Here is a 27,002-nt window from a genome sequence, read left to right as displayed (position 1 = left end):
ATATTGCGACATTCCCTCTGCTATGTTTCAACATTCCCTCTGCTATGTCTCGACATTCCCTCTGCTATGTCTCGACATTCCCGCTATCTCGCGACGTTCCCTCTGCTATGTCTCGACGTTCCCTCTGCTATGTCTCGACGTTCCCTCTGCTATCTCGCGACATTCCCTCTGCTATCTCGCGACATTCCCTCTATGTCTTGACGTTCCCTCTGCTATATCTCAACATTCCCTCTGCTGTCTCGACATTTTCTCTGCTATATCACGACATTCCCTCTGCTGTATCGCGACATTCCCTCTGCTACATCGCGACATTCCCTCTACTACATCGCGACATTCCCTCTGCTATATCGCGACATTCCCTCTGCTATGTCTTGACGTTCCCTCTGCTATGTCTCGACATTCCCTCTGCTATATGTCGGCATTCCCTCTGCCATATCGCGACATTCCCTCTGCTATATCGCGACATTCCCTCTGCTATATCTCGACATTCTCTCTGCTATTTCTCGATATTCCCTCTGCTATATCTCGACATTCCCTCTGCCATATCTCGACATTCCCTCTGCCATATCTCGACATTCCCTCTGCTATATCTCGACATTCCCTCTGCCATATCTCGACATTCCCTCTGCCATATCTCGACATTCCCTCTGCCATATCTCGACATTCCCTCTGCCATATCTCGGCATTCTCTCTGCTATATCTCGACATTCCCTCTGCTATATCTCAACATTCCCTCTGCTATATCTCGGCTAGCAGGGGAAATTGAACTCTAGACAGCATTACTGGAGATCTGGATGCAAAGGTGAAGAACCACTGCCTCCATGTCCTAATGGAAAGTGGAATGTGAAGAGTCAGTAAGCTGTCACAATGTGATAAAAAAAACTATATGATCACAACAGATAACATCTTCAGCCAAATATACTGTATTAAAAGTAAGGGAAATTGGTCAGCCAGCTCATACATGGTGCAGTAGGATAGCATTACTTTTAAAGAAGCTTTGTTAATCAATATGTAATACAAGTCCAATCACTAGCGTTGGTCCACTGGGACGTGATCTAGTTAAGAGAAGTAGGCTGTTTAGTCCCCGGTCCCAGATGACCACTGGTTGTACACCAAGGAAGTCATTTACCTATTACTATTGCTGTTTGGAATTTGGTAAGATAACCACGCAAACATGGAAAAAAATTAAAAAAATGCATACAATTCACCAATTAGAGGCGCTCAACAGTTGTAATGGCTGCCATATTGTCTAACACAAGCTTCTCATAGATACGTGATTCATGGCGACAACATGGTTATATCACGGTCATGTGAATTTTGCCCCAACATTGTGGCCAGACACCTTACCCATGTTACTAAAAACTTTTCAGTTTGCATCCTTTCTTGTGAAGACCATACCTGTTTAGACTGGGAATGCCCCACGGCAGCAAATGACCTGTGTGTAGAGTCTTGCTCTGGAGACCCCTTCCATTCATACCGGGTACACTGTGGATCTGAGGCATCATTGTCATACTGCCCAAAACTCAGCTTTCTTGCTCTGGATAATGAGCTGTTCTGTGACCCTGAAAGAACAAACACTAGAATTTGTTGTTGTATGTGTTTTTCACACCGTATTATACCATCCATAAACTAAATCATTTGAAGGCAAAAGCTAAACCTCTATTACCTGATATATGCTGAGATATATGCTGATCGTAAAAGATGACTGCTGAAATCAAACACTAAAGTGGAGAACAATGTCCTAGAAAAGGTTTTCTGTTCATTGAGGTAAGTGATTTGGCTAACAGACTTCATTCGGTGTAGGAACAAAGATGAACTTCTGGATTGAACCCAGCTACTTCTAGACCTCAGATTTAAAGCGAGTGTTCCCTGCTCCCACTCACTTTGAAACCTGGGCTGCAGATGTATAAGAATACTCTTGAGACAACAAAAATGTTCCATTAAGAAGAATGAACAGTGCTTTTCAATTAGAAAGGCAATGCTTTTAGCAGACGAGTTTCTCAAGAACATTCCTTCAAGCTCACTATGTGAATTGATCTTGAATATACAGTACATAATGAAAATCAATAGAACAGTAAATCTTACAACGAGTCATTTCACATCTGTCTGCGAAGATCGGCATATACACAATTAATCATGCATTAAGCATCTATGAACATGTGGAAACATCTTGGTTAATAAAACGAAGGGGCCAATTCATTATTGCATTTCCATCTGTTTCTTCTAGAGTTTTTAGTGTTTCACCCTTATTTGCTTGTGCCATATTCATCATTGTGTTTGTGCCATTTCTGAATTCTATTTTATATGTTCTCTCCTGATGTTTTTTCTTTTCTATATATATCATTGAAGTGGAGGCTTTCCAGATGCTTCTGACTGATTCATCATTTGCGATTTTAAAGTTGCAAAAATTGATGCAAATGCACTTCAGTCCTCCCATTATAGTTGAAAGCAATATGGAGGAGAGCGCGACAGATGACGTTCCCTCCCCCATCATTCCCCTCTGCCTATGACACAGCGGGTGTGCGATGACACGCACCATGCTGTATGCCGGGCAGTGGAGCTACTGAGATGCTCTTCAGAGCATGGAGCAGTGGGGGAACGAGAGAGAGGCGAGTATTGTATTTTTTGTTATCTACTATATAATTGTCTAAGGGTCACTTCCGTCTTTATGTCTGTCCTTCTGTCTGTCACGGATATTCATTGGTCGCGGCCTCTGTCTGTCATGGAATCCAAGTCGCTGATTTGTCGTGGTAAAACAGCCACGACCAATCAGCGACGGGCACAGTCCGGAAGAAAATGGCTGCTCCTTACTCCCCGCAGTCACTGCCCGATGCCTGCATACTCCCCTCCGGTCACCGCTCACACAAGGTTAATGCCGGCGGTAACAGACCGCGTTATGCCGCCGGTAACGCACTCTGTTACCGCCGCTATTAACCCTGAGTGTCCCCAACTTTTTACTATTGATGCTGCCTATGCAGCATCAATAGTAAAAAAATGTAATGTTAAAAATAATAATAATAATTAAAAAAAAACCTGCTATACTCACCCTCCGTAGTCCGCAGAGCCGCTCGCGCCTGCCGCCATCTTCCGTTCCCAGCGATGCATTGCGAAATTACCCAGAAGACTTAGCGGTCTCGCGGTAATTTTGCAATGCATCCTGGGAACGGAAGATGGCGGCAGCCACGCGCACATCGGGACAGCTTCGCTGGATTGGATCCCAGCTGGTGAGTGTAGAACTATTTTTTTTTTTTTTTTTAACAGGGATATGATGCCCACACTGCTATATACTACGTGGGCTGTGTTATATACCGCATGGCTGCTATATACTACCTTGCCAGTGCTACATACTATGTGGGCTGTGTCGTGTACTGTGTGGGCTGTGCTAGATATTACGTGGCCACTGTTATATACTACGTGACTGGGCAATATACCACGTGGCTCTGTGCTGTATACTACGTCGCTGGGCAATATACTACGTAGCTGGGCAATAAACTACGTGGCTGGCAATATACTACGCGACTGGGCTATATACTACGCGACTGGCCAATATACTACGCGACTGGCCAATATACTACGCGACTGGCCAATATACTACGCGACTGGCCAATATACTACGCGACTGGCCAATATACTACGCGACTGGCCAATATACTACGCGACTGGCCAATATACTACGCGACTGGCCAATATACTACGCGACTGGCCAATATACTACGCGACTGGCCAATATACTACGTGACTGGCCAATATACTACGTAGCTGGGCAATATACTACGTGGGCTGTGCAATATACTACGTGGACATGCATATTCTAGAATACCCGATGCGTTAGAATCGGGCCACCACCTAGTTATATATAAGTGGGTGAGTACGTGGTGGCCATAATACTGTAGGATTGCATTGTATTCTACGTGGGTGCTGCATTATATTCTATGAGGGGGCTGTATTATACTATATGGGGGCTCTGCATTATACTCTACTAGATGGTGGCCCGATTCTAATGCATCGGGTATTCTAGAATATGCATGTCCACGTAGTGTATTGCCCAGTGACGTAGTATATTGCCCAGCCACGTAGTATATTGCCCAGTCACGTAGTATATTGCCCAGCCACGTAGTATGTAGAATATTGCCCAGCCATGTAGTATATTACCCAGTCATGTAGTATATTGCCCAGACACGTAGTATATTGCCCATTAACATAGTATATTGCCCATTAACATAGTATATTGCCCAGCCACGTAGTATATTGCCCAGTCACGTAGTATATTGCCCAGCCACGTAGTATGTAGTATATTGCCCAGCCATGTAGTATATTGCCCAGCCACGTAGTATATTGCCCAGCCACGTAGTATGTAGTACATTGGTCAGCCACGTAGTATATTGCCCAGTGACGTAAAATAAAAAATAAACATATACTCACCTTCCGAAGGCAGTCCTGGCGCCTATGTACGGTGCACGCGGCAGCTTCCGGTCCCAGGGTTGGTATGAGCGCAGGACCTGTGATGACGTCGCGGTCACATGACCGTGACGTCATGGCAGGTCCTTCTCGCATAGCATCCTTGGCACCGGAACCTGCCGCTTGCACTGCCGAGGACAGAGCGCGACGTCGGAGCGTCGGAGGGTGAGAATAACCTTTTTTTATTATCATTATTTGTAATATTAGATCTTTTTACTATTGATGCTGCATACGCAGCATCAATAGTAAAAAGTTGGTCACACAGGGTTAATAGCTGCGTTACCGGAGTGCGTTACACCGCGGTCCGGTAACGCTGGCATTAACCCTGTGTGAGGGCTGACTGGAGGGGAGTATGGAGCGGGCACTGACTGTGGGGAGGAAGGAGCGGCCATGTTGCCGCCGGACTGTGCCCGTCGCTGATTGGTCGTTGCAATGGTCATGGGCGTTTTGCGACGACCAATCAGCAACTTGGATTTCCATGACAGACAGAGGCCGCGACCAATGAATATCCGTGACAGACAGACAGAAGGACAGAAAGACGGAAGTGACCCTTAGATAATTATATAGTAGATGAGGAGGGTGCATTATACGCTATGAAAGGGCTGCATTATATTCTATGGGGCGGCTACATTTTACCATATGGGGGCTGCATTATACTACATGGTGGCTGCATTATACCCTATGAGGGGCTGCATTATACTATATGGGGGCTCTGCATCATACTCTATGAGGGCACTGCATGGGGGCTGCATTATATTCTATGGGGCCTGCATTATACCCTATGAGGGGGGCTACATTATATTCTATGATGGGGGCTACATTATATTCTATAAAGGGGGCTGCATTATACTATATAAGGAGGGCTGCATTATATTCTATGGTGTGGCTGCATTATACTCTTATCGAGGACTATGGGCAGTGCATTATACTATATTATATGTACTATATGGGACCTGCATTATATTGTATCGATGACTATGGGGAATGCATTATACTATATGAAGAAATATGGGGTGCATTATACTATGGGGACTGCATTGTATTACATGGAGGACTGTGAGAAGAATATTACATTATATATGTGTATTGTAATATATGGAAGACTGTGGGGTGTATTATATGATGGGGAGTGCACTGTACTACATGGAGGACTATGGGGTGTAATATACTATATGGAGAACTATAGGGAGTGCATTATACTACATGGAGGACTATGGGGTGTGCATTATACTATATGGCGGACTATGGGGTTTGCATTATACTGTATGGAGGACTATGAGGTGTATTATACTATGGGGAATGCATTGTACTACATGGAGGACTACGGTGATGTATTATACTATATGGAGGACTATGAAGTGTATTATATTATGGGGAGTGCATTGTACTACATGGAGGACTATGGTGGTGTATTATACTATATGGAAGAATATAGGGAGTGCATTATACTATATGGAGGACTATGGGGTGTGCATTATACTATTTGGAAGACGATGAGGTGTATTATACTAAGGGGAGTGCATTGCAATACATGGAGGACTATGGGTGTGTATTATACTATATGGAGGACTAAGGGAGTGTATATTATACTATATGGAGCACTATGGGGTGTGTATTACACTATATGTAGGACGATGGGGTTCATTATACTATGTGGTGGACTATGGGGTGCATTATACTAGGTGGAGTACTGTGGGGTGTATTACACTAAACCAAGCAAAATGCTGCCTATTCATCGAGTGATTGTTTATGCCGGAACAAAAATCATTGCACTCAGCAGCACATCGCCCGATGTAGGCTGCAGATGTGCTGCTGATGACGTAAGTCATTCATCCTCAGCCGGGGTAAGGAGGTTGGGAAACAAGCGTCAAACAAACTCAATATTGTTGATCACACTCGTTTAACGGCCTGAACTCAGCGCATGTAAATACAACCAAAATATTTCTGTGTGATGGTGCAATTTATTCGCATATTGTGCCTCATTTTAAATTTTTGCCCAGGGCCCCACTTTGCCTAAAACAGGCACTGATGGGAGGCTAGTAGCGCTTTTTAACATGACCTGTTCACTTTAAGAGCCTGTGTTGTCTGTGTACGCATGTGCTGTTTCTGTTGAGGTTTTGACTTTGTATTTTTGTGCATAGCAATTTAGATTGACATCAGTCTTTAAGGGTATGTGCACACGATGCAGATTTAGTGCAGAACTGCAGCAGATTTTTCTGCTGCAGAAACGCTGCAGAACTGCACTGTGATTTACAGTACAATGTAAGTCAATGAGAAAAGAAAAAAGCTGTGCACATGGTGCAGAAAAATCTGCGCAGAAACGCTGCAGATTTCAAAGAAGTGCACGTCGCTTCTTTTGTGCAGTTCTGCAGCGTTTCTGCGCAGATTTTTCTGCACCATGTGCACAGCTTTTTTCTTTTCTCATTGATTTACATTGTACTGCACAGAAACTGCACAGAAACTGCATAGAATCTGCACAGAAACTGCATAGAAACTGCACAAAAACTGCACAGAAACTGCACAGAAACTGCACAGAAACTGCACAGAAACTGCACAGAAACTGCATAGAAACTGCACAGAAACTGCATCAAATCTGCAGATGCAGATTTAGTGCAGAAAATTCTGCACCACATTTCCTACGTGTGCACATAGCCTAAAGGGAAGCGGTCAAAAGACACCTAATCTAACAACAGCATAATATCAGAGAGAGAGACCCAGATTCCAGCTGTGTGACACTTACTTGGCTGCTTGCTGTAGTTTTGATAATCTTCTGATAAAACAGTGATTTTATCACTAGAGGACTCGTAAAACTGATGCCATGTAGTCCTCAATATTTATTAACTCTGTATGAATGGCAGCTTTCTGCCTATGCACAGTTATACAGAGTTCAGCATTCAGACAACTGCTAGATCTGCAGCAGAGAAAACTGTGATTTTACCAATACTGCAGCAAGAAGACATTTAATTACATGGCTAGAATTGGAATTCTGCCCCTACATCATGCTGCTCTCACATGGGATATTAAAAACAAATTCCTGTTAAATGATGAAATGCAAAAAGGCAAACTTTAGCTCTAATGTATTTAAAAGATGCCAGCTGGCAGGTATATTTCTCGAGATTTGTATAATCTGAGTTTCTGAAGGCAACACTCGTTTAATTTAATGCAACTCGTTGCATGTCTGCCATAACAACACAAATAACATTGAGGCATTGTGCAACATCTGAAAACCACATACAGTGGGGAAAATAAGTATTTGATACATTGCCGATTTTGCAAGATTTTCTACCCACAAAGAATGAAGAGGTCTGCAATTTTTTATCATAGGTACACTTCAATTGTGAGAGACAGAAACCAAAAATAAAAACAGAAAATCATATTGTATGATTTTTAAATAATGAAATTGCATTTTATTCCATGAAATAAGTATTTGATCACCTCCCAACCAGCAAGAATACGGCTCAGGTCTGAGCCGGTCTTTCCTTGGTTTCTCTGGCTTAGAGCAGAAAGATTCTGCCTACAGTCTTGCCCCGGAGAACAGGCTTATCATTAGCTGAAAACGTCACTGAACACAAGAACCACAAGACTGATTTCTTCACCCCAGGTATCATTTTAACCAGTTTAACACTGGGAACCTGACAATGCCTGTAGTTTACTTAGCAAAATCCTGCTGACAGGTTTGCTTTAATATCGTATTCACATTACACTACATAAGATTAGTGGATGCATACAAGGTCTGCTGCCTAATCAGATAGAAATAAGTGGGTATGATATGATAAAGGGAACCTGTCACCTCCAAAAATACTCTTTAACCGTATATAGAGGATATTGTGATAATCTTCTGGTAAAGATCATTTAAATCATGCCTTGCAGGCTTACTACAAAAGTGTCTACCATGAGAAAATCAAAAGGAACCTGTCACCTCCAAAAACCTCTATATACCTACAGATAACAGTGGTAACTTGCAGGTAAATAGCAATTAAATCATGTGTGGCAGGTTTGCTGGAACAGGGAAAATGAAGCTATTTTCTCCCTGCAGCTGCTCATTTCCAGTTATTGAGGCGATGCAGGAAATTAAGTATGGTACATTTATCAAAGTACCTTGCAGTTAAACATGGCAGTTAGACAGGGCAGGAGTCAGGTAAGACATTCAAACAAACGTATTCCCAGTACATTTGGATTGCATCAAGTTTTCACCATATGCATTTGTATAATTTATATCCTGGTTGCTGCATTCACTCACATCCACCATCTGTGCATTAACTCTTTACATTCCATCTATATCGGCCCCTCAGTCCTCTCCTCTCCTACGTATAGCACTCACGCTCTTTTCACATTGCTAAACTGCACAGATCCATTCATTCCCACCATCCAACACAAGAGACGCTCTCACAAATTACTTAACCATCTGCTCACTCTTTCTATCCTCCTCCTAATCACAAGAGATATCTCTCCTAACCCCAGCCTCTCATGTTATAGTAAGTCAAACCCCTCAACTGCTATACTCAGAAACCCCTCAAATCTCATTAATATTCCCTGCATGCCTTCCCTATTTTGGAGGTCCATGCTGTCAGACTCTACATTCTCTTCTCCATGCGAGTGGCGGTGGTGTATCCCCTGGGCCCCTCCCATCAGTTCCTGAATCACTTTGCCACCTAGCTCCCACATTTTCTCTCCTGTGACATCCCCACCCTCATCATGGGAGACTTCAACATCCCCATTGCTTTTCCCCTCTCCCCATCTGCTACTCACATTTTATCTCCACCGGGCGGCACAGTGGCGCAGTGGTTAGCACTGCAGCCTTGCAGCGCTGGAGTCCTGGGTTCAAACCCCACCAAGGACAACATCTGCAAAGAGTTTGTATGTTCTCTCCGTGTTTGTGTGGGTTTCCTCCGGGCACTCCGGTTTCCTCCCACATTCCAAAGACATACTGACAGGGAATTTAGATTGTGAGCCACATCGGGGGACAGTGATGATAATGTGTGCAAAATGTAAAGCACTGCGGAATATCTTGGCGCTATATAAAAATAAAGATTACCGTATATACTCGAGTATAAGCCGACCCGAGTATAAGCCGACCCCCCTAATTTTGCCACAAAAAACTGGGAAAACTTATTGACTCGAGTATAAGCCTAGGGTAGAAAATGCAGTATTTACCGGTGAATTTCAAAAATAAAAATAGATGCTCCATACCGTTCATTATTGCCCCATAGATGCTCCATATACAACTGTGCTATATAGAATGCTCTGCACCGTTGATTATGGCCCCATAGATGCTCCTTATAATGCTGTGCCATATATGCTCTGCACCTTTGATTATGGCCCCATAGATGCTCCTTATAATGCTGTGCCATATATGCTCTGCACCTTTGATTATGGCCCCATAGGTGCTCCTTATAATGCTGTGCCCCATATATGCTCTGCACCTTTATGGCCCCATAGGTGCTCCTTATAATGCTGTGCCCCATATATGCTCTGCACCTTTATGGCCCCATAGGTGCTCCTTATAATGCTGTGCCCCATATATGCTCTGCACCTTTATGGCCCCATAGGTGCTCCTTATAATGCTGTGCCCCATATATGCTCTGCACCTTTATGGCCCCATAGGTGCTCCTTATAATGCTGTGCCCCATATATGCTCTGCACCTTTATGGCCCCATAGATGCTCCTTATAATGCTGTGCCCCTTATATGCTCTGCACCTTTATGGCCCCATAGGTGCTCCTTATAATGCTGTGCCCCATATATGCTCTGCACCTTTATGGCCCCATAGGTGCTCCTTATAATGCTGTGCCCCTTATATGCTCTGCACCTTTATGGCCCCATAGGTGCTCCTTATAATGCTGTGCCCCTTATATGCTCTGCACCTTTATGGCCCCATAGGTGCTCCGTAGAATGCTGCTGGTGCTGCCATAAAAAAAAAAAAAAATCACATACTCACCTCTCTACTCAGGACGCCGGCGCTTTCAATAATTACCTGCTCCTCTGCGGCTCCGTCTCCAGCACTGACGCTCAGCAGAGGGCGCGCACTGACTACGTCACAGCGCCCTCTAACCTGAGCGTCATTGCTAGAGGACGCTGCAGACGGAGCCGGAGCGAGGAGCAGGTAATTATAGCGCTGCGCTCCCCTTACCTGCTGCGGCGCGGTCCCTGCAGTCCCTGGCTTCTCCGGCGCTGCAGCTTCTTCCTGTAATTGAGCGGTCACATGGCACCGATCATTTACAGCAATGAATATGCGGCTCCTCCCCTATGGGGGTGGAGCTGCCTATTCATTTCTGTAATGAGCGGTGCCATGTGACCGCTCAGTGCAGGAAGAATCTGCAGCGCCGGAGAAGCCAGGGACTGCAGGGACCGCGCTGGGAGCAGGTAAGTATGATTACACAGCCCCCGCTCCCCCTCCCCTGCTGACACCCGGGTATATGACTCGAGTATAAGCCGAGAGGGGGACTTTCAGCCCCAAAAAATGGGCTGAAAATCTCGGCTTATACTCGAGTATATACGGTATTATCTCAAACCTCCTCTTTCGGCCTTTCGCAGCTTACTAACTCTCCTACGCATGAAGACGGAAACTCCCTCAAATTGGTCTTCTCCCGACTTTGCTCAGTGTATGATTTTACTAACTCATCTTTCCCGCTCTCTGACCAAAACCTTCTTTCATTCTCTATCAAGAACTGCCATCCCACTCAAGTCTCCCCACTTTCGATACTTATATACAGACCATTAACACCCAAAAACTTATGAGGAACTTGAAGTCATCATTGGCCCCTATCTCCTCCCGCTCATGTCCTGATTCTGCGCAACAGCATTACAATGAAACACTGCAAAGTGCCCTGGATGAAATTGCACCTTCTATAAATAGAACAACTCGGCACAGGCAGCGACAACCCTGGCACATGCTGAAAACACGTTTCCTACAGCGGTGCTCCTGGTGTGCCGAACGTCTGTGGAGAAAATCCAATCTACCCAAAGATTTCAGCCATTATAAGTTTATGCTTAAAACATACATTGCCTTTCACCTCTCCAAACAAACCTATTTCATCACCTCACTATCCAATAACCCTAAACGTCTCTGACATTTTTCATTCCCTACTCAACCCAAGAGTGCAGGCCCCAACCACGGATCTCCATGCCGACGATCTGGCCAATTATTTCAAAGAAAAAAACTGACCATATCCGACAGGAAATTTTCTCCCAATCCCCTCATACCATAATAATAATCATTTTATTTATATAGCACCAACATATTCTGCAGCCATGCAGTGTTTTTCCCCACTGCATCTAGCTCACTCTTTGAACCAGTCACAGAAGAAGTAATCAGGCTCCTTGTATCTTCTCGTCCTACTACTTGCACCAGTGACACTATTCCGTGACATCTCCTCCAGTCCCTTTTCCCTGCTGTCATCACTCACCAAAAATATTCAACCTCTCTCTCCCGGTATCTTTCCCTCCTCATTTAACATGCCATCATACATCCATTACTTAAAAAACCTTCCCTTGACCAAAACTGCGCCACTAACCATAGACCTGCCTCTAATCTTCCCTTCATCTCTAAACTTCTCTAACACCTGTTCCACTTCTGTCTTATCCGCTATCTCTCAGAAAACTCTCTTCTTGACTCTTTTCAATACCGTTTCTGCTCTTTACACTCTACAGAAACTGCCCACACTAAAGCCTCTAATAATCTACTAACAGCTAAATCCAATGGTCACTACTCCATGCTAATTGTCCTGGATCTCTCTGCAGCTTTCAACACTGTGGATCATCAGCTCCTCCTAACTATGCTCCACTCCATCGGCCTCAAGGACACCATTCTCATCTGGTTCTCCTCCTATCTCTCTGACCGCTCCTTCACTGTATCTTTTGCTGGCTCCTCCTCCTCCTCCTCTCATCTTCCCTTTACTATTGGGGTTCCTCAAAGACCAGTCCTCGGCCCCCTCCTCTTCTCTTTATATACTGCCTCTATTGGACAAACAATCAGTAGATTTGGTTTCCAGTACCATCTCTATGCTGATGACACCCAATTATACACTTCTCCTGACATCACGCCTGCCTTTTTAGAAAACACCAGTGAATGTCTTACCGCTGTCTCTAACATCATGTCCTTCCTCTATCTGAAACTGAATCTGTCAAACTGAACTTCTTGTGTTTCCTCCCTCTACTAACCTACCTATGCCCGACATTGCCATTTCTGTGTTTGGTTCCACCATTAGTCCCCAGCAACATGCCTGCTGTCTTTGGGTCATACTTTATTCTGAGCTTTGATTCTCCCCCATATCTGATCACTGGCTCGCTCTTGTTATCTGAACCTCAAAAACATTTCTAGAATGCGACAGTTTCTTGCTTTTGACTATTACTGTTTTTCTTATTCATTCTCGTCCGGACTATTGTATCTCTCTACTAATCGGTCTCCCTCTTACTAAACTATCCCCTCTCCAATCTGTCTTGAATGCTGCAGCCAGGATCATATTCCTTACCAATCGCTACACCGATGCTTCTACCTTGTGCCAGTCATTACACTGGTTACCCATCCACTCCAGAATCCAGTATAAAGTTTTTACCCTCACCCACAAAGCACTCCATGGCTCAGCACCACCCTACATCTCCTCCCTCGTCTGTCTCCCACCCTACATCCTCAATAATCAGAACCTCCGACTCTGGTCTCCAAGACTTTTCACGTACTGCGCAAATTTTTTGGAATGCACTACCTAATTCGATTAATCCCCAATAACCACAGTTTTAAGAGTGCCCTAAAAACGCATTTCTTCTGACTGACTTACTGTCTCAACGCATTAATTTAACTATCCCTGTGTTGCCCATTCAAAATTTTTACCATACCCAGGTTCCTCGTATCATGTTCTCACATGCTTTATGCATTTAATAGCCCTCTGTGTTTGTACTTTTACATACTAAGGCTGATAACCGGTTCATGCAGCATAACATGAACACCCGATTCTTAAACTATGGCTGGTCGGAACAATGATAGCAATTATTACCATCCACCTTTCATGTCTCCCCTTTTTCCTCATAGATTGTAAGCTTGCGAGCAGGGCCCTCATTCCTCTTGGTATCTGTTTTGATCTATGTGTTTATTGTTATGCTCTAATGTCTACTGTCTGTACGAGTCCCCTCTACAATGGAAAGTGCTGCGGAATATGTCGGTGCTATAGAAATAATAATAATAATTTTATTAACAGTTAATCACTGTGCTGTAATCGCCTAGGCACACCGATTTACAGCCTGCTCTTTAGTGTGCAGAACTGACTATCAATCATCTTGCAGTGGAGGAATTATAGAGCTCTCAATGTAAAGTGAGTGGTGACTGTTATAGCTCCCTGCACTGCCTTTAGGAATGGAAGCGAGCGGCTGCAGGGAGAACACAACTTCAATTTCTCCCTATAGCTGATGCACTAATAATATTGCCAGACATGATTTAATTGCCATTGACCTGCAGATTACTACTATATCTGCGGGAAAATAGTGTTTTGGGGGTGGCAGGTTTCCTTTAATTACACCATAATAATGTATATAAAATCGAAAACTGTCACACATGTCCAACATATCAATATGCAAGGCAAGGATGCATAATTTTCCAAAGCATCCTAATTTTTATAACCTTTCCCCAAGAATGTTGAACATGTAGAGCAAACCAAGAATAAATTTGTAGAAATGAAGGGGGCTATTCTCAACTCAATCTTTCAAGGCTGAAATGAAACTTCTTCTAGATTTGACTACTACAGGTGGAGCTATGAAAATATTGTTGCTATAACTCCCGTGGAAATGAGTCACAGAAATGATGTAGTATAGCTGTTTATCTACACTACTTCATGACAGAGTTATTCTCATTTCAGTAGTGAAAGGCGGAGATGCAACTTTCCCTTTAACATCCTTTACCTAAAAATGTTATTAAAAGACAAATAATATGGTAACATTACAGTCATGACCAAAAGGGTTGGCATCACTGAAATTGTTCCAGAAAACAAAGTATTTTTCTTAGAAAATTATTGCAATTAGACATATTTCGTTATATACATGTTTATTTCCTTTGTGTGTATTGGAACACAAAAAAAAAAAAAAACACAAAAACAATTTGGACATAATTTAACACAAAACCCTAAAAATGGGTTGGATAAAATTGTTGGCACCTTTCCAAAATTGCAGGCAAAAAAAAAAAACAAAACACTGAAAATCATGCCTGAAATCAGACAAAAAAGGAGAAGTTGACAATCTCTGCATTGTGTGTCTGTGTGCCACACTAAAGCCCCCGTCACAAAGCGAGATCGCTAGCGAGATCGCTGCTGAGTCACAAGTTTTGTGACGCAACAGCGACCTCAGTAGCGATCTCGCTATGTGTGACACGTAGCAGCGATCAGGCCCCTGCTGTGAGATCGCTGGTCGTGTCGTAATGGCCTGGACCTTTTTTTGATCGTTGAGATCCCGCTGGGTAGCACACATCGCTGTGTTTGACACCTTACCAACGACCTCATGACAGGACGTCCCTCATTGAGGTCTGTTAATCGTCATGAAACAGCTGCCATGTGACATCGTTGTACAGGTCGCCGCATCGCTGCTGCGTCGTTGGGGAGATCTCACAGTTTGACATCTCACCAGCGACCACATAGCGACGCAGCAACGATCCCTGACAGGTCGTATCGTTGTCGGGATCGCTTTAGCGTCGCTAAGTGTGACGGGGCCTTAAGCAAAGAGAACAGAAAGAGGAGAAGAGAAATGTCTGAGGACTTGAGAACCGAAATTGTTGAAAAATATCAACAATCTGAAGGTTACAAGTCCATTTCCAGAGATCTTTATGTATGTTACTTTGTCCATGGTGAGCAACATAATCAAGATGTTTACAACCCATGGCACTGTAGGTCAATTCTCCCTGAACGTGGACAGCAGAGAAACACTGATAAAAGGTTGCAACATAGGGTATTCTGGATGGTGTATAAGCAGCCCCAAACAAGTTCCAAAGAAATTCAAGCTGTCCTGTAGGCTTCAGTAAGCCTCTGTAGGCTTTAGCTGTCCTGTGAATCAACATTTCAATGAAAATAAACGCTATGACAAGAGACCCAATAGGACTGGTTTTGCATCCTATGTCATAGGTCTATCAGCAGGACAATGACCCCATTCTTCAAGGTTCACTCAGAAATGAATGGAAACAAAGTGCTGGAGAGTTCTGAAATAGCCATCAATGAGTCCGGATCTAAATCCCATTGAACACCTGTACAGAGATATTAAAATTGCTGTTGGGAGAAGGTACCCTTCAAATATGAGAGACCTGGAGCAGTTTGCAAAAGAAGAGTGGTTCAAAATTCTAGCTGAGAGGTGTAAGAAGCTTGTTGATTGTTATAGGAAATGATTGATTGCAGTTATTTATTTGAAAGAGTGTGCAACTAAATATTAAGTTGAGGGTACCAACAATTTTGTCCAGATCATTTTTGGAACTTTGCGTGAAATGATGTCCTATTTGCCTTTCGTTCTTAGTTTTTTTCTTTGTGTTGTTCCAATACACACAAAGGAAATAAGAATGTGTATAAAAAGTGTGTAATTGCAATAATTTTCAAGAAGAAATGCTTCAATTTCTGGAACAGTTTCAAGGGTGCCAACACTTTGGGCAATGACTGCATATTTTTGTTACCCAATGATTAAGCAACAACCCTTTTAAAGCACAGCTACTTTCTTACCTCCTTGAAATAGCCTTCGTCGTTTTTCTGCCTCTAAAGGAGTGTGGAGGCCACTGTTGTCCACGTCAGGAGCCAGTAAGCTTGCATTTGCTGTACTAGAATTCATCCGAGTTGGAATTGGTTCAAACGTTGGATCTAACTCTAATATTAATTTATTGAGCTGCTCAATTGACTGGTCAATATCCAATGTTGGAGAAGATGGTGTGTCTTCACTCCTTACTTCAATTCCATTTGGTGTTAGCGGTGTCGATAATGGCTGCCTGGTAACTTCAGGAGCGATGTCCTGAGAGGAGTTTGCCGTGCTTCTTTGCACTTCATCTCTGTGATTAAACCCTGTGTTAGATACAGAAGACCCTTTCGATATCTCAGGTACGTTAGATGAGGAGGCATCCGGTGATGTATGCATAATGAAACGACCTTCATTATCAGTACTAAAGGTGTATTGCTGTGAACTGACCATTTGTTGCTGACGTACCCAAGTTTGAGTAGAGTAATTGCTCTGTACATAAGGAGGAGGTTGTGCTGTTGGCTGTTGAACTTGCTTTGGCTCATGGATAGTGTAAGATCTTTCATACAAATGGTCAATGCTAATACCCAAGTCAGGCACTAAATTATGGCCATGTTCATCTCCAGTGTTACTGCAAAAGCCATCAGACAGTAAAGAATTTTGACTGCTCTTATGGCAGCTAAAATTGCCAAGATTATTAGAGTGTTGGCCTTCTGAAGATGATAAAGTGCCTATGCTGTCCACACTGTGTAAATCATGATTTGGCATTTCGTCATCTAAAATATCAGTTTCCCTTTCTTTGAGTTTTAAGTTTCCATTTACATGAATTTGGGCAGGTACTATATGGCGCGTCCCACTAAGCTTGTTTTGAACATCGGTCATATCCTTCTGTGAGCTTGTTGGGTTATTTACCCCAAACCCACTTAGAAGTTGGTCCAGTTCTTCCTTTTCTTTTGAACTCAACCCTCGTTTGGTTCTCGATCCAAGCTTCTCTTCTGTTCTTTCTGTTCTAACAGAAGCAGTAGAGTGTCCAGAATCACTACTTACAGATAAAGTGTGATCACTATGGTCGGGACTGCTTGTCATGGGAACTTCAGGGTCAATAACTGTAACAGATCCATCTGAAATACTTTTCTTTCTTACTTTAGCATACAAACTTCCATCAAGAGGCCCTTGGGTGTGAGGCACTGTAAAAAGTAAAAAAATAAATGTCATTAGTAAAAGTGAGCATTTCAATTCATTTGTTAGTGATATGTTAATTTTCATAAGAGTTTCAGGATTTGCAGTTACTAAATAAGTAGAGTCATTGTTTACTTCACCAGGAATATAACGTTTTTCCTGGCCTACAACTTGTAGGCTTTTAGTTCTCTCTTTCTGATCTATCCATGGCATATCTTTGAAAAAACACTTTACAACAATCCTTGCTTTGAATAAACGAACACTAAACAGTTAATTAATAACTACAATTGAAACAATTTGGGGTGCATTTACTCTACATGATTATCATGATCAAGCATCCTTAAAGAGAAATTATCACCTCCTGGGAAACCTCATGAAGGAAAAGACAATCTAAACCTCGCTGAAATATGGCCATGTGAGAAGTGGACTGAAGTCGGCTCTAATAGGGAGTCTCGCTACTTGACAGCTGCGCGATGGTTCCTGGTTCTGAGCTAGTAGATGCCATTGTGAGGGGTGAGCCTGGGAGAGTGCAGCATATAAACAATAGAAGAGAGTGTCTTTACTTCATGTTAGTTATATGTGTGGAATAATCAGATTCTTCCCTATATATATATATATATATAGAGAAGGTGCAGGAGGAGGAAACAGCAGAACAGGTCAATCCTACAGCCTGTTATTGGTGGTTTATCTACTGCAAGAGCCTCCCGTTAACCCTTTAGATGTAGCTATGTCTTTCTTTTAGTAGATTAACCTTTTATAAACAGCTATGTCATCTTCCTTCAGCTTGTCTGCAGAATACACAATTCATCTTATTATTCTATGATAAATAGCAATAGTCATTTTCAAGTTAAGTTCAGACTCTTGGTTGAAGGGAGGAACGTTTTCATATGATTCGGGTCTCAGAATCTCTGCTCGCTGGCATGCATTTATGAAACGATTCACCATGGTTGTGAATCTGTCTAGGAAAGTAACAAGAAAAATAAAATCAATTCTCCAATTGAATTAAATGGACAAGATAGACTAGACAAAACAGGTGAATTGATGAGACCACCCTAAATATTATAGACCTAAGCTCAAGACTTCATTTATCATTCCGATGCTGTATAGAATCATCCCTCTATTTCCTCTCATAGTTGGTACATCCCAAACTCAAAAGTTAAACTAAAACCTGAGTCCTTGTAAATCAACTTGTTTGTTGACGACATGCACTTAAGAAACGTCTTAGAATTTCATCCACTGCCACTTCTTGCATTTTTCTCAGAACAGATAGGTCTTCAAGAACGCTTGGTTCCTGATAACCGAGTAGTATAAACAGGCTGTCGATCACCTGAAGAATAAGCGAAATGATCTTTTGGTCGGCTTAAAAGATCATCGTCCCCGGCAGCACATCATCCTGTGTAAACAGGACCTGCAATGAATGCTGAGAAAAATGATATTGTATGTGCACTGGACAATCTATTAACTATCTGTGCATATATTTAATGTGGTTTGCCTGTATAAAGAGGCTATTAAATGACCACCGATCGGTGGTACTTTATCTTCGGCAGTCGGGTAGTATAATCCCGGCCTTATTCCTGTTGGGTCAATCTCAACTTTGCCGATACCCAATTTCTCAATTCTATTATAACATATGCAAACAATTACTTAATGCACAACTAGAAAGCTATAAACATACTGATCACAGCTTTCAAAGAAGAAAAACAGACTGTTTCCTGCAGCCTTTTTGTTTTAGAAATAAATGTTGCGGACAGCTGAAACAAGCTAACCACTACTAAACTGAATGTACAAAGAAACAGATCTTCATAAACAGCTTTGGACTCAATTTCAATAATTGCTTCAACTGGAAGTTCAAATCATTGCATCTTGCACCCATCTGGTTACTGTTTCCATGTTAAGACAAGGCTACATATTGTATTTTTAACATGCTTTTAATAATGAAGGCACACAGCATTATCTGTAAAACTATTTATAACATTTATAGAATTCACAAGAAGAAAAGGGAAAAGCCAAGACTAATACAGTAAAATCACAAATGAATGGCTTGTTCACTAATAATTCTTGTTTACTTTGATTGACTGGTTGAAAACACAACTACTAAGTACTGGGTATCTACAAATTAGTGAACCTGCAACTGTCAACTTCAATTTAGAGTACACATGGTCTATTCATTATTAAAGCATGGATGGCATCAATCAGGCAACCATGTGCTATCTGACTTCTCAGCAAAGAGACATTTCTGTTCACAATTCTAAGAGTTGACATGTCTGGTGAATAATGCTGATCATGGGGTGAAGGACTAGGAAAGTGTGTTGAACTCCAGACATGGTGTAGTTATTAAGCTGTTTAAAAACTAATGAAATTAAGTCAAATCAAGCTACATAATTTAAAGGTAAACTGTGGTGTGTGTACATGGCTGTCTGCTTTGGCAGCACTATTAGTCAGCCATCACGTCTTCACGGTGCGTGTCATCTACAAGTCACTGATTACCAAAACTGATAGGGGTAGTTCCGGTTACCAAACGCTTTTTATTTCTTCCCTGATAGGATCTGATCTTGCTTTGTATGTCAATCTGAGCTGTATCGTGCAGGGTAATTCACCCCTTCATGCAGCCTTTGCAATATCGCTCTTATTTTCAAGCCCTGCATTTATTTAGTTGAGCTGGTTCACCATGGCAGCTCTCAGCTGCTCTCTTGGTTCAGAGGCAACCATCGCAATATGCTCAGCAGCAGAAACATGTTCATAAGGCTTTTACAAAGTATGTGAGAGGCTAACTGTGCATGCTCCACTAGCAAGCATATAGGTCGACTCGTATCCATACGAAACAAAAACTCAAGCAATTAACTGGGAGGACTGGAAAGATTTTATTGTAATAATATTATATTGCAATGCTTTATCACTTTCTAAGTAATACAACTTTACATAACATTGTCTTAACTGGACAAACCCTTTAATGTATCAGAAGATGACAAATTACATTTCTTTTAAACAGTTAAACGCAATCTCTCCCGTCAGGAGCGCTCCGGTGCTCTGCCTCCTGTCTCACTGCTTGCCAGCAGCAGGCACAGTCATGATGGCCGATTGTTCAGACCAGCGTCATGGTTATGTCATTGGCTCAAATGATGCACTGTGCCGTGCTGAAGGCAGAAGTTTTACCTCTGCAGCAGAGGAGCTCATGGGCACTGAAGCTGGCCAGATCCAGCCACCTACAGAGCAGTGCTTGTGAGCGTGATAGAAAAGGGCTTCTAAGCGCACACTCCTTTCCTAAAAATGTGGCCACTTCTAATAGTTTTTTTTTATTATTATTTCCACCATTTTAAAATATTTACGTTTTTGTACTGACCACTTGAGCACACACAAAAAGCTTTCTTCACTTGTATTTTTGCTACCCATTGTGAGCTTTGCTGTGTAGACTAAGACAAGGTCAGCGTGGGGTGGAAGAATTAAGAGAAGTGCTAATATTGCTTGAGAAGGTATTGTGGGATAGTAGACCTATACACACAGATGGGGTTCTGTTAGCATTCACTGGATCTCTGAATGATGTGTAATCTTTCAGTGTAAACAGGCTTCAGTTCATCCAATGAACAAGCAAGTGAGGAGGGGTATCCTATATAATAACCACCAGCTGGGACTTCCGGCCGCTGTCCCCGAATCCCATAAGGCACCGTGGCAGTTTCACTTGCGCCGGCGCAAAAATACAAAAATGCAGAGAAATGATATAGAACAGATATGTTGGAAAGCGCAAACAGTGTGAGACATGTCCGCTGCTCCTGTCAGCATCACTAAGCATAAACAGATGTTAATTTCACCGCACTCCTGATGTGATGGCATCGGGCCTATTTCTAGTACATAACAAAGTACAATAATCCTAAACGATACAAGTCACGGCTGGTACAGGAGGAGAGAGGACCCTGCACGCGAGGGCTCACAATCTACAAGTAACCATATATACCAACAGGTGACTAAGGACCATCATTTTCATACACCGTGTTACAAATTATTATGCAAATTGGATTTACCTGTAAGTGTCAAAGATTTAATTGTTTTGTTTTTCAAATAAATTCATGGATGGTTGTGTGTCTCAAGGCTCAATGGATCACTGAAACCAATCTTAAACACATGTGATAATTAGTTTTCCAGGTGATTCTAATTAAAGGAAAGCTACTTAAAGGGAACCTGTCAACTCCCCCACCTCACCAGTCCCCCCCCCCCCAACACCACCACCACCACCACCACCCAGGCGATTTGAAACTAAAAGAGCTAGCTTGTGCAGCAGTAATGCTGCATTCTGATAAGGTGGCTCTTTTAGTTATTGGTGCTGTAAATGCAGAAATAATCTGTTTTGTAATTTGTCTGAAACACCTGTCTTCAGTCCTGGCAGCAGACGCCTCACAGCCATCACTCAAGTGTTCTTGGCGCCGGGCGCCGCATCCTTAGCGCTATTTTGAAATCTGCCGGCGCCTGCGCTCTTTTGTCATGCCTGGGGCAGGCGCAGTGAGCGCTGCCCGTCTGTGGGGGGGTTGACAGGTTCCCTTTAAAAATGATGTTCCACATAATTAAGCAGGCCACAGTTTTCAAGTAACATGGGAAAGAAAAAGAATCTCTCTGCTGCCGAAAAGCATCAAATAGTGCAATGCCTATGTGAAGGGATGAAAACATTAGATATTTCACGAAAACTTAAGAGTGATCATCATACTGTGAAGAGATTTGTGACTGAAACAGAGCACAGACAGAGTTCATGCAGATATAAGCATAATGAGGAAGGTTTCTGCCAGACAAATTCATTGGATTAAGATAGCAGCTGTCAAAATACCATTACAAAGCAGCAAACAGATATTTGAAGCTGCTGGTGCCTCTGGAGTCCCTCGAACCTCAAGGTGTAGGATCATCCATAGGCTTGCTGTGGTGCATAAACCTACTATTCGGCCACCCCTAAACAGTTTTTACAAGCAGAAACGGTTGCAGTGGTCCCAAACATACATGAAGACTAATTTTCAAACAGTCTTGTTTACTGATGAGAGTCGAGCAACCCTGGATGGTCCAGATGGATTGAGTAGTGGATGGTTGGTGGATGGCCACTATGTCCCAGCAAGGCTGGGACGACAGCAAGGAGGTGGATGAGTCATTTCGGGCGACCGGAATCACGGGGAAACAGCTGGTAGGCCCCTTTAAGGTTCCTGAAGGTGTGAAAATGACCTCTGCAAAGTATATAGAGTTTCTGACTGACAACTTTCTTCCATGGTATAAAAAGCAGAAACGTGCCTTCAGGAGCAAAATCATCTTCATGCATGACAATGCACCATCTCATGCTGCAAAGAATCCCTCTGAGTCATTGGCTGCTGTGGGCATAAAAGGAGATAAACTCATGGTGTGGCCACCATCTTCCTCTGACCGCAACCTTTGGAGTATCATCAAGCAAAAGATCTATGAGGGTGGGAGGCAGTTCACATCAAAACAGCGGCTCTGGGAGGCTATTCTGACTTCATGCAAAGAAATACAAGCAGAAACTCTCCAAATCTCACAAGTTAAATGGATGCAAGAATTGTGAAGGTGATATTAAAGAAGGGGTCCTATGTTAACATGTAATTTGGCCTGTTAGGATGTTTTAGAGTTAAATAGTTTTTTTGTTCAGTGAATGTGACCTTATAATGCTGCAAATTCCACAAATGAGCATTTTCAGTTCTTTAAAACATATCAAAGGTTTAGAAATTCTACTGTGCCTAATAATTTGGAACAGTGCATTTTGAGGTTTTATTCATTTTGGAGATTATGCTGTTATCATTGCAAGGTTTCTTCAATAAAATTCGATGTATGCTCTAACGGGTGATGAATTTTATTAGACTGACAGTCATTTGCACCGACCATTTAGGAAAAATCAGAGAAAAATATAATTTGCATAATAATTTGGAACATGGTGTATGTAGGTAGAAACAGTCCTTTACTAAATCAGAAACAGCTTAAGTTTAAGAGGCTTAAAACCAAGTAAGGAACAGACCTAAACAATGCAACTAAGGTGACGTTGTAGAAGATAGGTAATACAAAATGGCAATATTGACTACAAGAAGGCAATCCTGAAAAGAAAGTGCTACCTCTAATGCAGAATTATGTTAACAACTTGGCACTCAAAGATACAAACTCAAATTTGTATTGGTAAGTGCAATCCACATCAAACTATAACTATTCAGTCAAGATTCTGACCTTGGATTGCTGAGAGACTCTGAAAATTGTGAAGAAATGATAGAAGAAAGGTTCTCTGTGCAAAGCAGTGAACCCGCCATGAGAATGGCACCAATGAAAGATTTCAGCCTTGTTTGCTGGAGTGATCTGGAGGTCACAGCTCAATGTAAGTCTATAGGAGCCAGAACGAGGCTCCCACAGACTAGCATTGAGAGCTTGGGATCATTATGTCAGACTTCTGCTCAGTCAGATGCTGCTGCAACTGGTAAACATAAGACTAGAAACAGGGAAGTAAGGGTATGTTTCCACGCAAAAGTATTGGGGAAAAAATGGCGGTCCGCAAAACCGGAAGGGACGGCGCACCGCAAAAACAACCTTCCGTTGTTTTTGCGGCCCCCATTGATTTTCAATGGGGCCCGTGTCCGTAAGCCGTGAAATATATCGAGCTAGCTCGATATTTTTTCACGGCCGTAAATACGGCCCTCACGGCCTTACGGCGTACCTCCGAATTTTTGCGGCCCCATAGAAATGCATTGGGGCCACAAAAATGGACCGAAAAAAAAAACGGCAAGTGAAAAACCAGCCTTAGCTACATATCACTTCTATATATAATTTCCTTTGATATATACTATTTTTCTTGTTTGACATTGCATTTATTTTGCATTTACCTGTGTCACACAGGTATTTAGCACTTTTATTTTGGCTGTATATAGTGATTCTTTTGTGAATAATATTTCTAACACATGGATTGAATGTACCTACAGATACAGCAAAGTGACAAGCCAACATTGCTCTGCTTTCTGTAGCTGTGCACCAACATGATTAGTGTAGAGCGGTGACTCCTTTGCATATAGAGCAACTGCACAATGCAAAAAGTGTAAGTGCCAAACAGATTAAGTACACCATCTTTTTATGCAGCAATTGTAGTGTATTTTCATCATGTGTTGTTGTGTGGTAGGTTCCTTGATCCATCCATCTAAACTCTGCTGCCCGACTAATCCACCTGTCCCCCCGCTATTCCCCAGCTTCTCCCCTCTGTCAATCCCTTCACTGGCTCCCCATTACCCAGAGACTCCAGTACAAAACCCTAACCATCCACAACCTGTCTCCTCCATACATCTGTGACCTCGTCTCCCGATACTTACCTACACGCAACCTCCGATCCTCACAAGATCTCCTTCTCTACTCCCTTCTTATCTCCTCTTCCCACAATCGTATACAAGATTTCTCTCGCGTATCACCCCTACTCTGGAACCCTCTACCACAACACATCAGACTCTCGCCTACCATCGACACCTTCAAAAAGAGCCTGAAGACCCACCTCTTCCGACAAGCCTATAACCTGCAGTAATCACCGATCGACCAAACCGCTGCATGACCAGCTCTACCCTCGCCTACTGTATTCTAACCCATCCCTTATAGATTGTGAGCCTTCGCGGGCAGGGTCCTCTTTCCTCCTGTACCAGTTGTGACTTGTATTGTTTAAGATTATTGTACTTGTTTTTATTATGTATACCCCTCCTCACATGTAAAGCGCCATGGAATAAATGGCGCTATAACAATAAATTATAATCCAGAGCTTAAGAAATGTTTTTTTTTTTTTCCCAAGCTTATGCTTTTTGTTTTCTATTTATTTTAATGAAGCTTAAGCTGAGCGTCAGTGAGTCATGAAGGGGTGATGGGAGTTGGCAGTTGGCCAACCACTCTGGTGGCAATTTATCCTGGTCTGATTTATTTTTGCCTTCATTTTGTCTAGTCTTTTATTTCTTTATTTTTTTTTTTTTTAAGGCCGGTATTTGAATTGCCCTAAAATCCTCCTTTACTTTGAGCCTTTGTTGGAACCTACTCTATGTATCTTTGCTGCTGATACATCAACTACGACTTATTAAAAAAGTTGCTAAAGCAAACGTACTCCATTCTTCCCTGGAATTATTTTATATGTGCCTGATACTTAATTTGCAAATTTTGCTACATTTTAATGGGAAAAAGGTAAAAGGACCGTTTCCATATATATATTTTTATATCGTATATTGTACTTGTCTACCTGTGTGTATTTATCCCCCAAGCACTTGCACTTTTGTGCTTATGTTGCCATATTATAAATAAAGGCTTTTTATCGGATTTACCTTTTTGTGGCCTTTTTACATATATAAGAATTTTCTTTTATGTATACACATATATAATTCATTTATTGGGTGCCCCTTTTTAGTTTTTGATATCTTTATACTTGTGTATAAGCAGAGTTTTTCTGCACATTTTTTTATGACAAAAACACCCCCCTCGGCTTATACACGAGTCATTGTCCCAGAAGACGGCGGGGGAGGGGGAGCGGTGGTGCAGCGTGTGACAGGAGGCACAAGCCGGCACCTGCGGCTAATGCCTGTGCTGGCTGCTGAAGAGCCATCACAGATGCTTGCTCATTAAGGTAATGAATATTTACCTCTCTCCACTGCCATAGGCGTGGAGAGAGGTGAATATTCATTCCCTTTATGAGTGAGGTACATGATCACTCGGCCACAGGAGCTGCTGGCACCGGAACGAGATGCTGCGAGAGCGCGAAGGGAAGATAAGTAGGATGTTTTTGTTTTTTTTATGCTTTTTTCATGGGGGTCTCACATGCAAGGATAGGAATGAAGAACCATGTATACAAAGATGGGGATAAGGAGCCATGCATGCATGGATTGGGATAAGGAACCATGCACACAATGATGGGAATAAGGAGCCATACAAACAACGATGGGAATAAGGAGCCATGTATACAAGGATGGGAATAAAGAGCCATGCATACAAGTATGGGAATAAGGAGCCATACACACAAGGATGGGAATAAGGAGCCACACAAACAAGGATAGGAATAAGGAGCCATGCATAAAAGGATGGGAATAAGGAGCCATGCATACAAGGATGGGAATAAGGAGCCATGCATACAAGGATGGGAATAAGGAGCCATGCAGACAAGAATGGGGATGAGGAGACGATGCATACCAGGATGGGGATGAGGCGACAATGCAAGCCTGGCTTATTCTCGAGTCAATACGTTTTCCCAGTTTTTTGTGGTAAAGTTACGTGCCTCAGCTTATACTCGGGTTGGCCAATACGCGAGTATATACGGTATGTTTGGGGTTAGTTGAATGGTCCCAGTACATATTAGATAATCTGTGGTTCTGGACGGCATTAATCTGTATAGCCTGCAGAAATAAAGTTACAGATATATTTCATGTAAACAGTCTAACATAGGTGTGACTGTAGTCGCTTATCAAAATGGTCACAATCAAATATGCCTACAAAGCAACTGAGCTGCCACATCTAAAGGACCACAACTGCACATTCCTGCAATCTTATCTGTATACTTACCTGATATCTATAGTAAATAGGCTGATAAAGAAATATATGCAAGTACAATGACATTTTGTAAAAATCCATGCATACATTACTATTGGGGTGGCAATTAGCTACTTTATTCTAAAATGGTCATCACAATGTCCATCATTACACTTCACAACGGAC

At 42.4% G+C, this 27,002-nt stretch overlaps 1 protein-coding gene across 4 annotated transcripts in view; it reads right to left on the bottom strand.

Annotated features, from left to right (window-relative positions):
- Window positions 1-27,002, bottom strand: part of TNS3 (tensin 3) — a 515,174-nt gene that overhangs the window by 69,735 nt on the left and 418,437 nt on the right. For all 4 annotated transcript variants that reach the window (XM_069730367.1, XM_069730368.1, XM_069730369.1 and 1 more), the window contains 2 exons: window positions 16,136-17,329; window positions 1,399-1,562 (listed from right to left, as the gene is read on the bottom strand). In XM_069730367.1, coding sequence (XP_069586468.1) covers window positions 1,399-1,562; window positions 16,136-17,329 — 1,358 coding nt within the window. The remainder of the gene's footprint in view (window positions 1-1,398; window positions 1,563-16,135; window positions 17,330-27,002) is intronic.

Source organism: Ranitomeya imitator, chromosome 6, assembly GCF_032444005.1.
Source record: "Ranitomeya imitator isolate aRanImi1 chromosome 6, aRanImi1.pri, whole genome shotgun sequence".
Taxonomy (NCBI): Eukaryota; Metazoa; Chordata; class Amphibia; order Anura; family Dendrobatidae; genus Ranitomeya; species Ranitomeya imitator.
The sequence above is the reverse complement of the archived record's forward strand: the minus strand, read 5'-3'. Positions and strand labels throughout refer to the sequence as shown.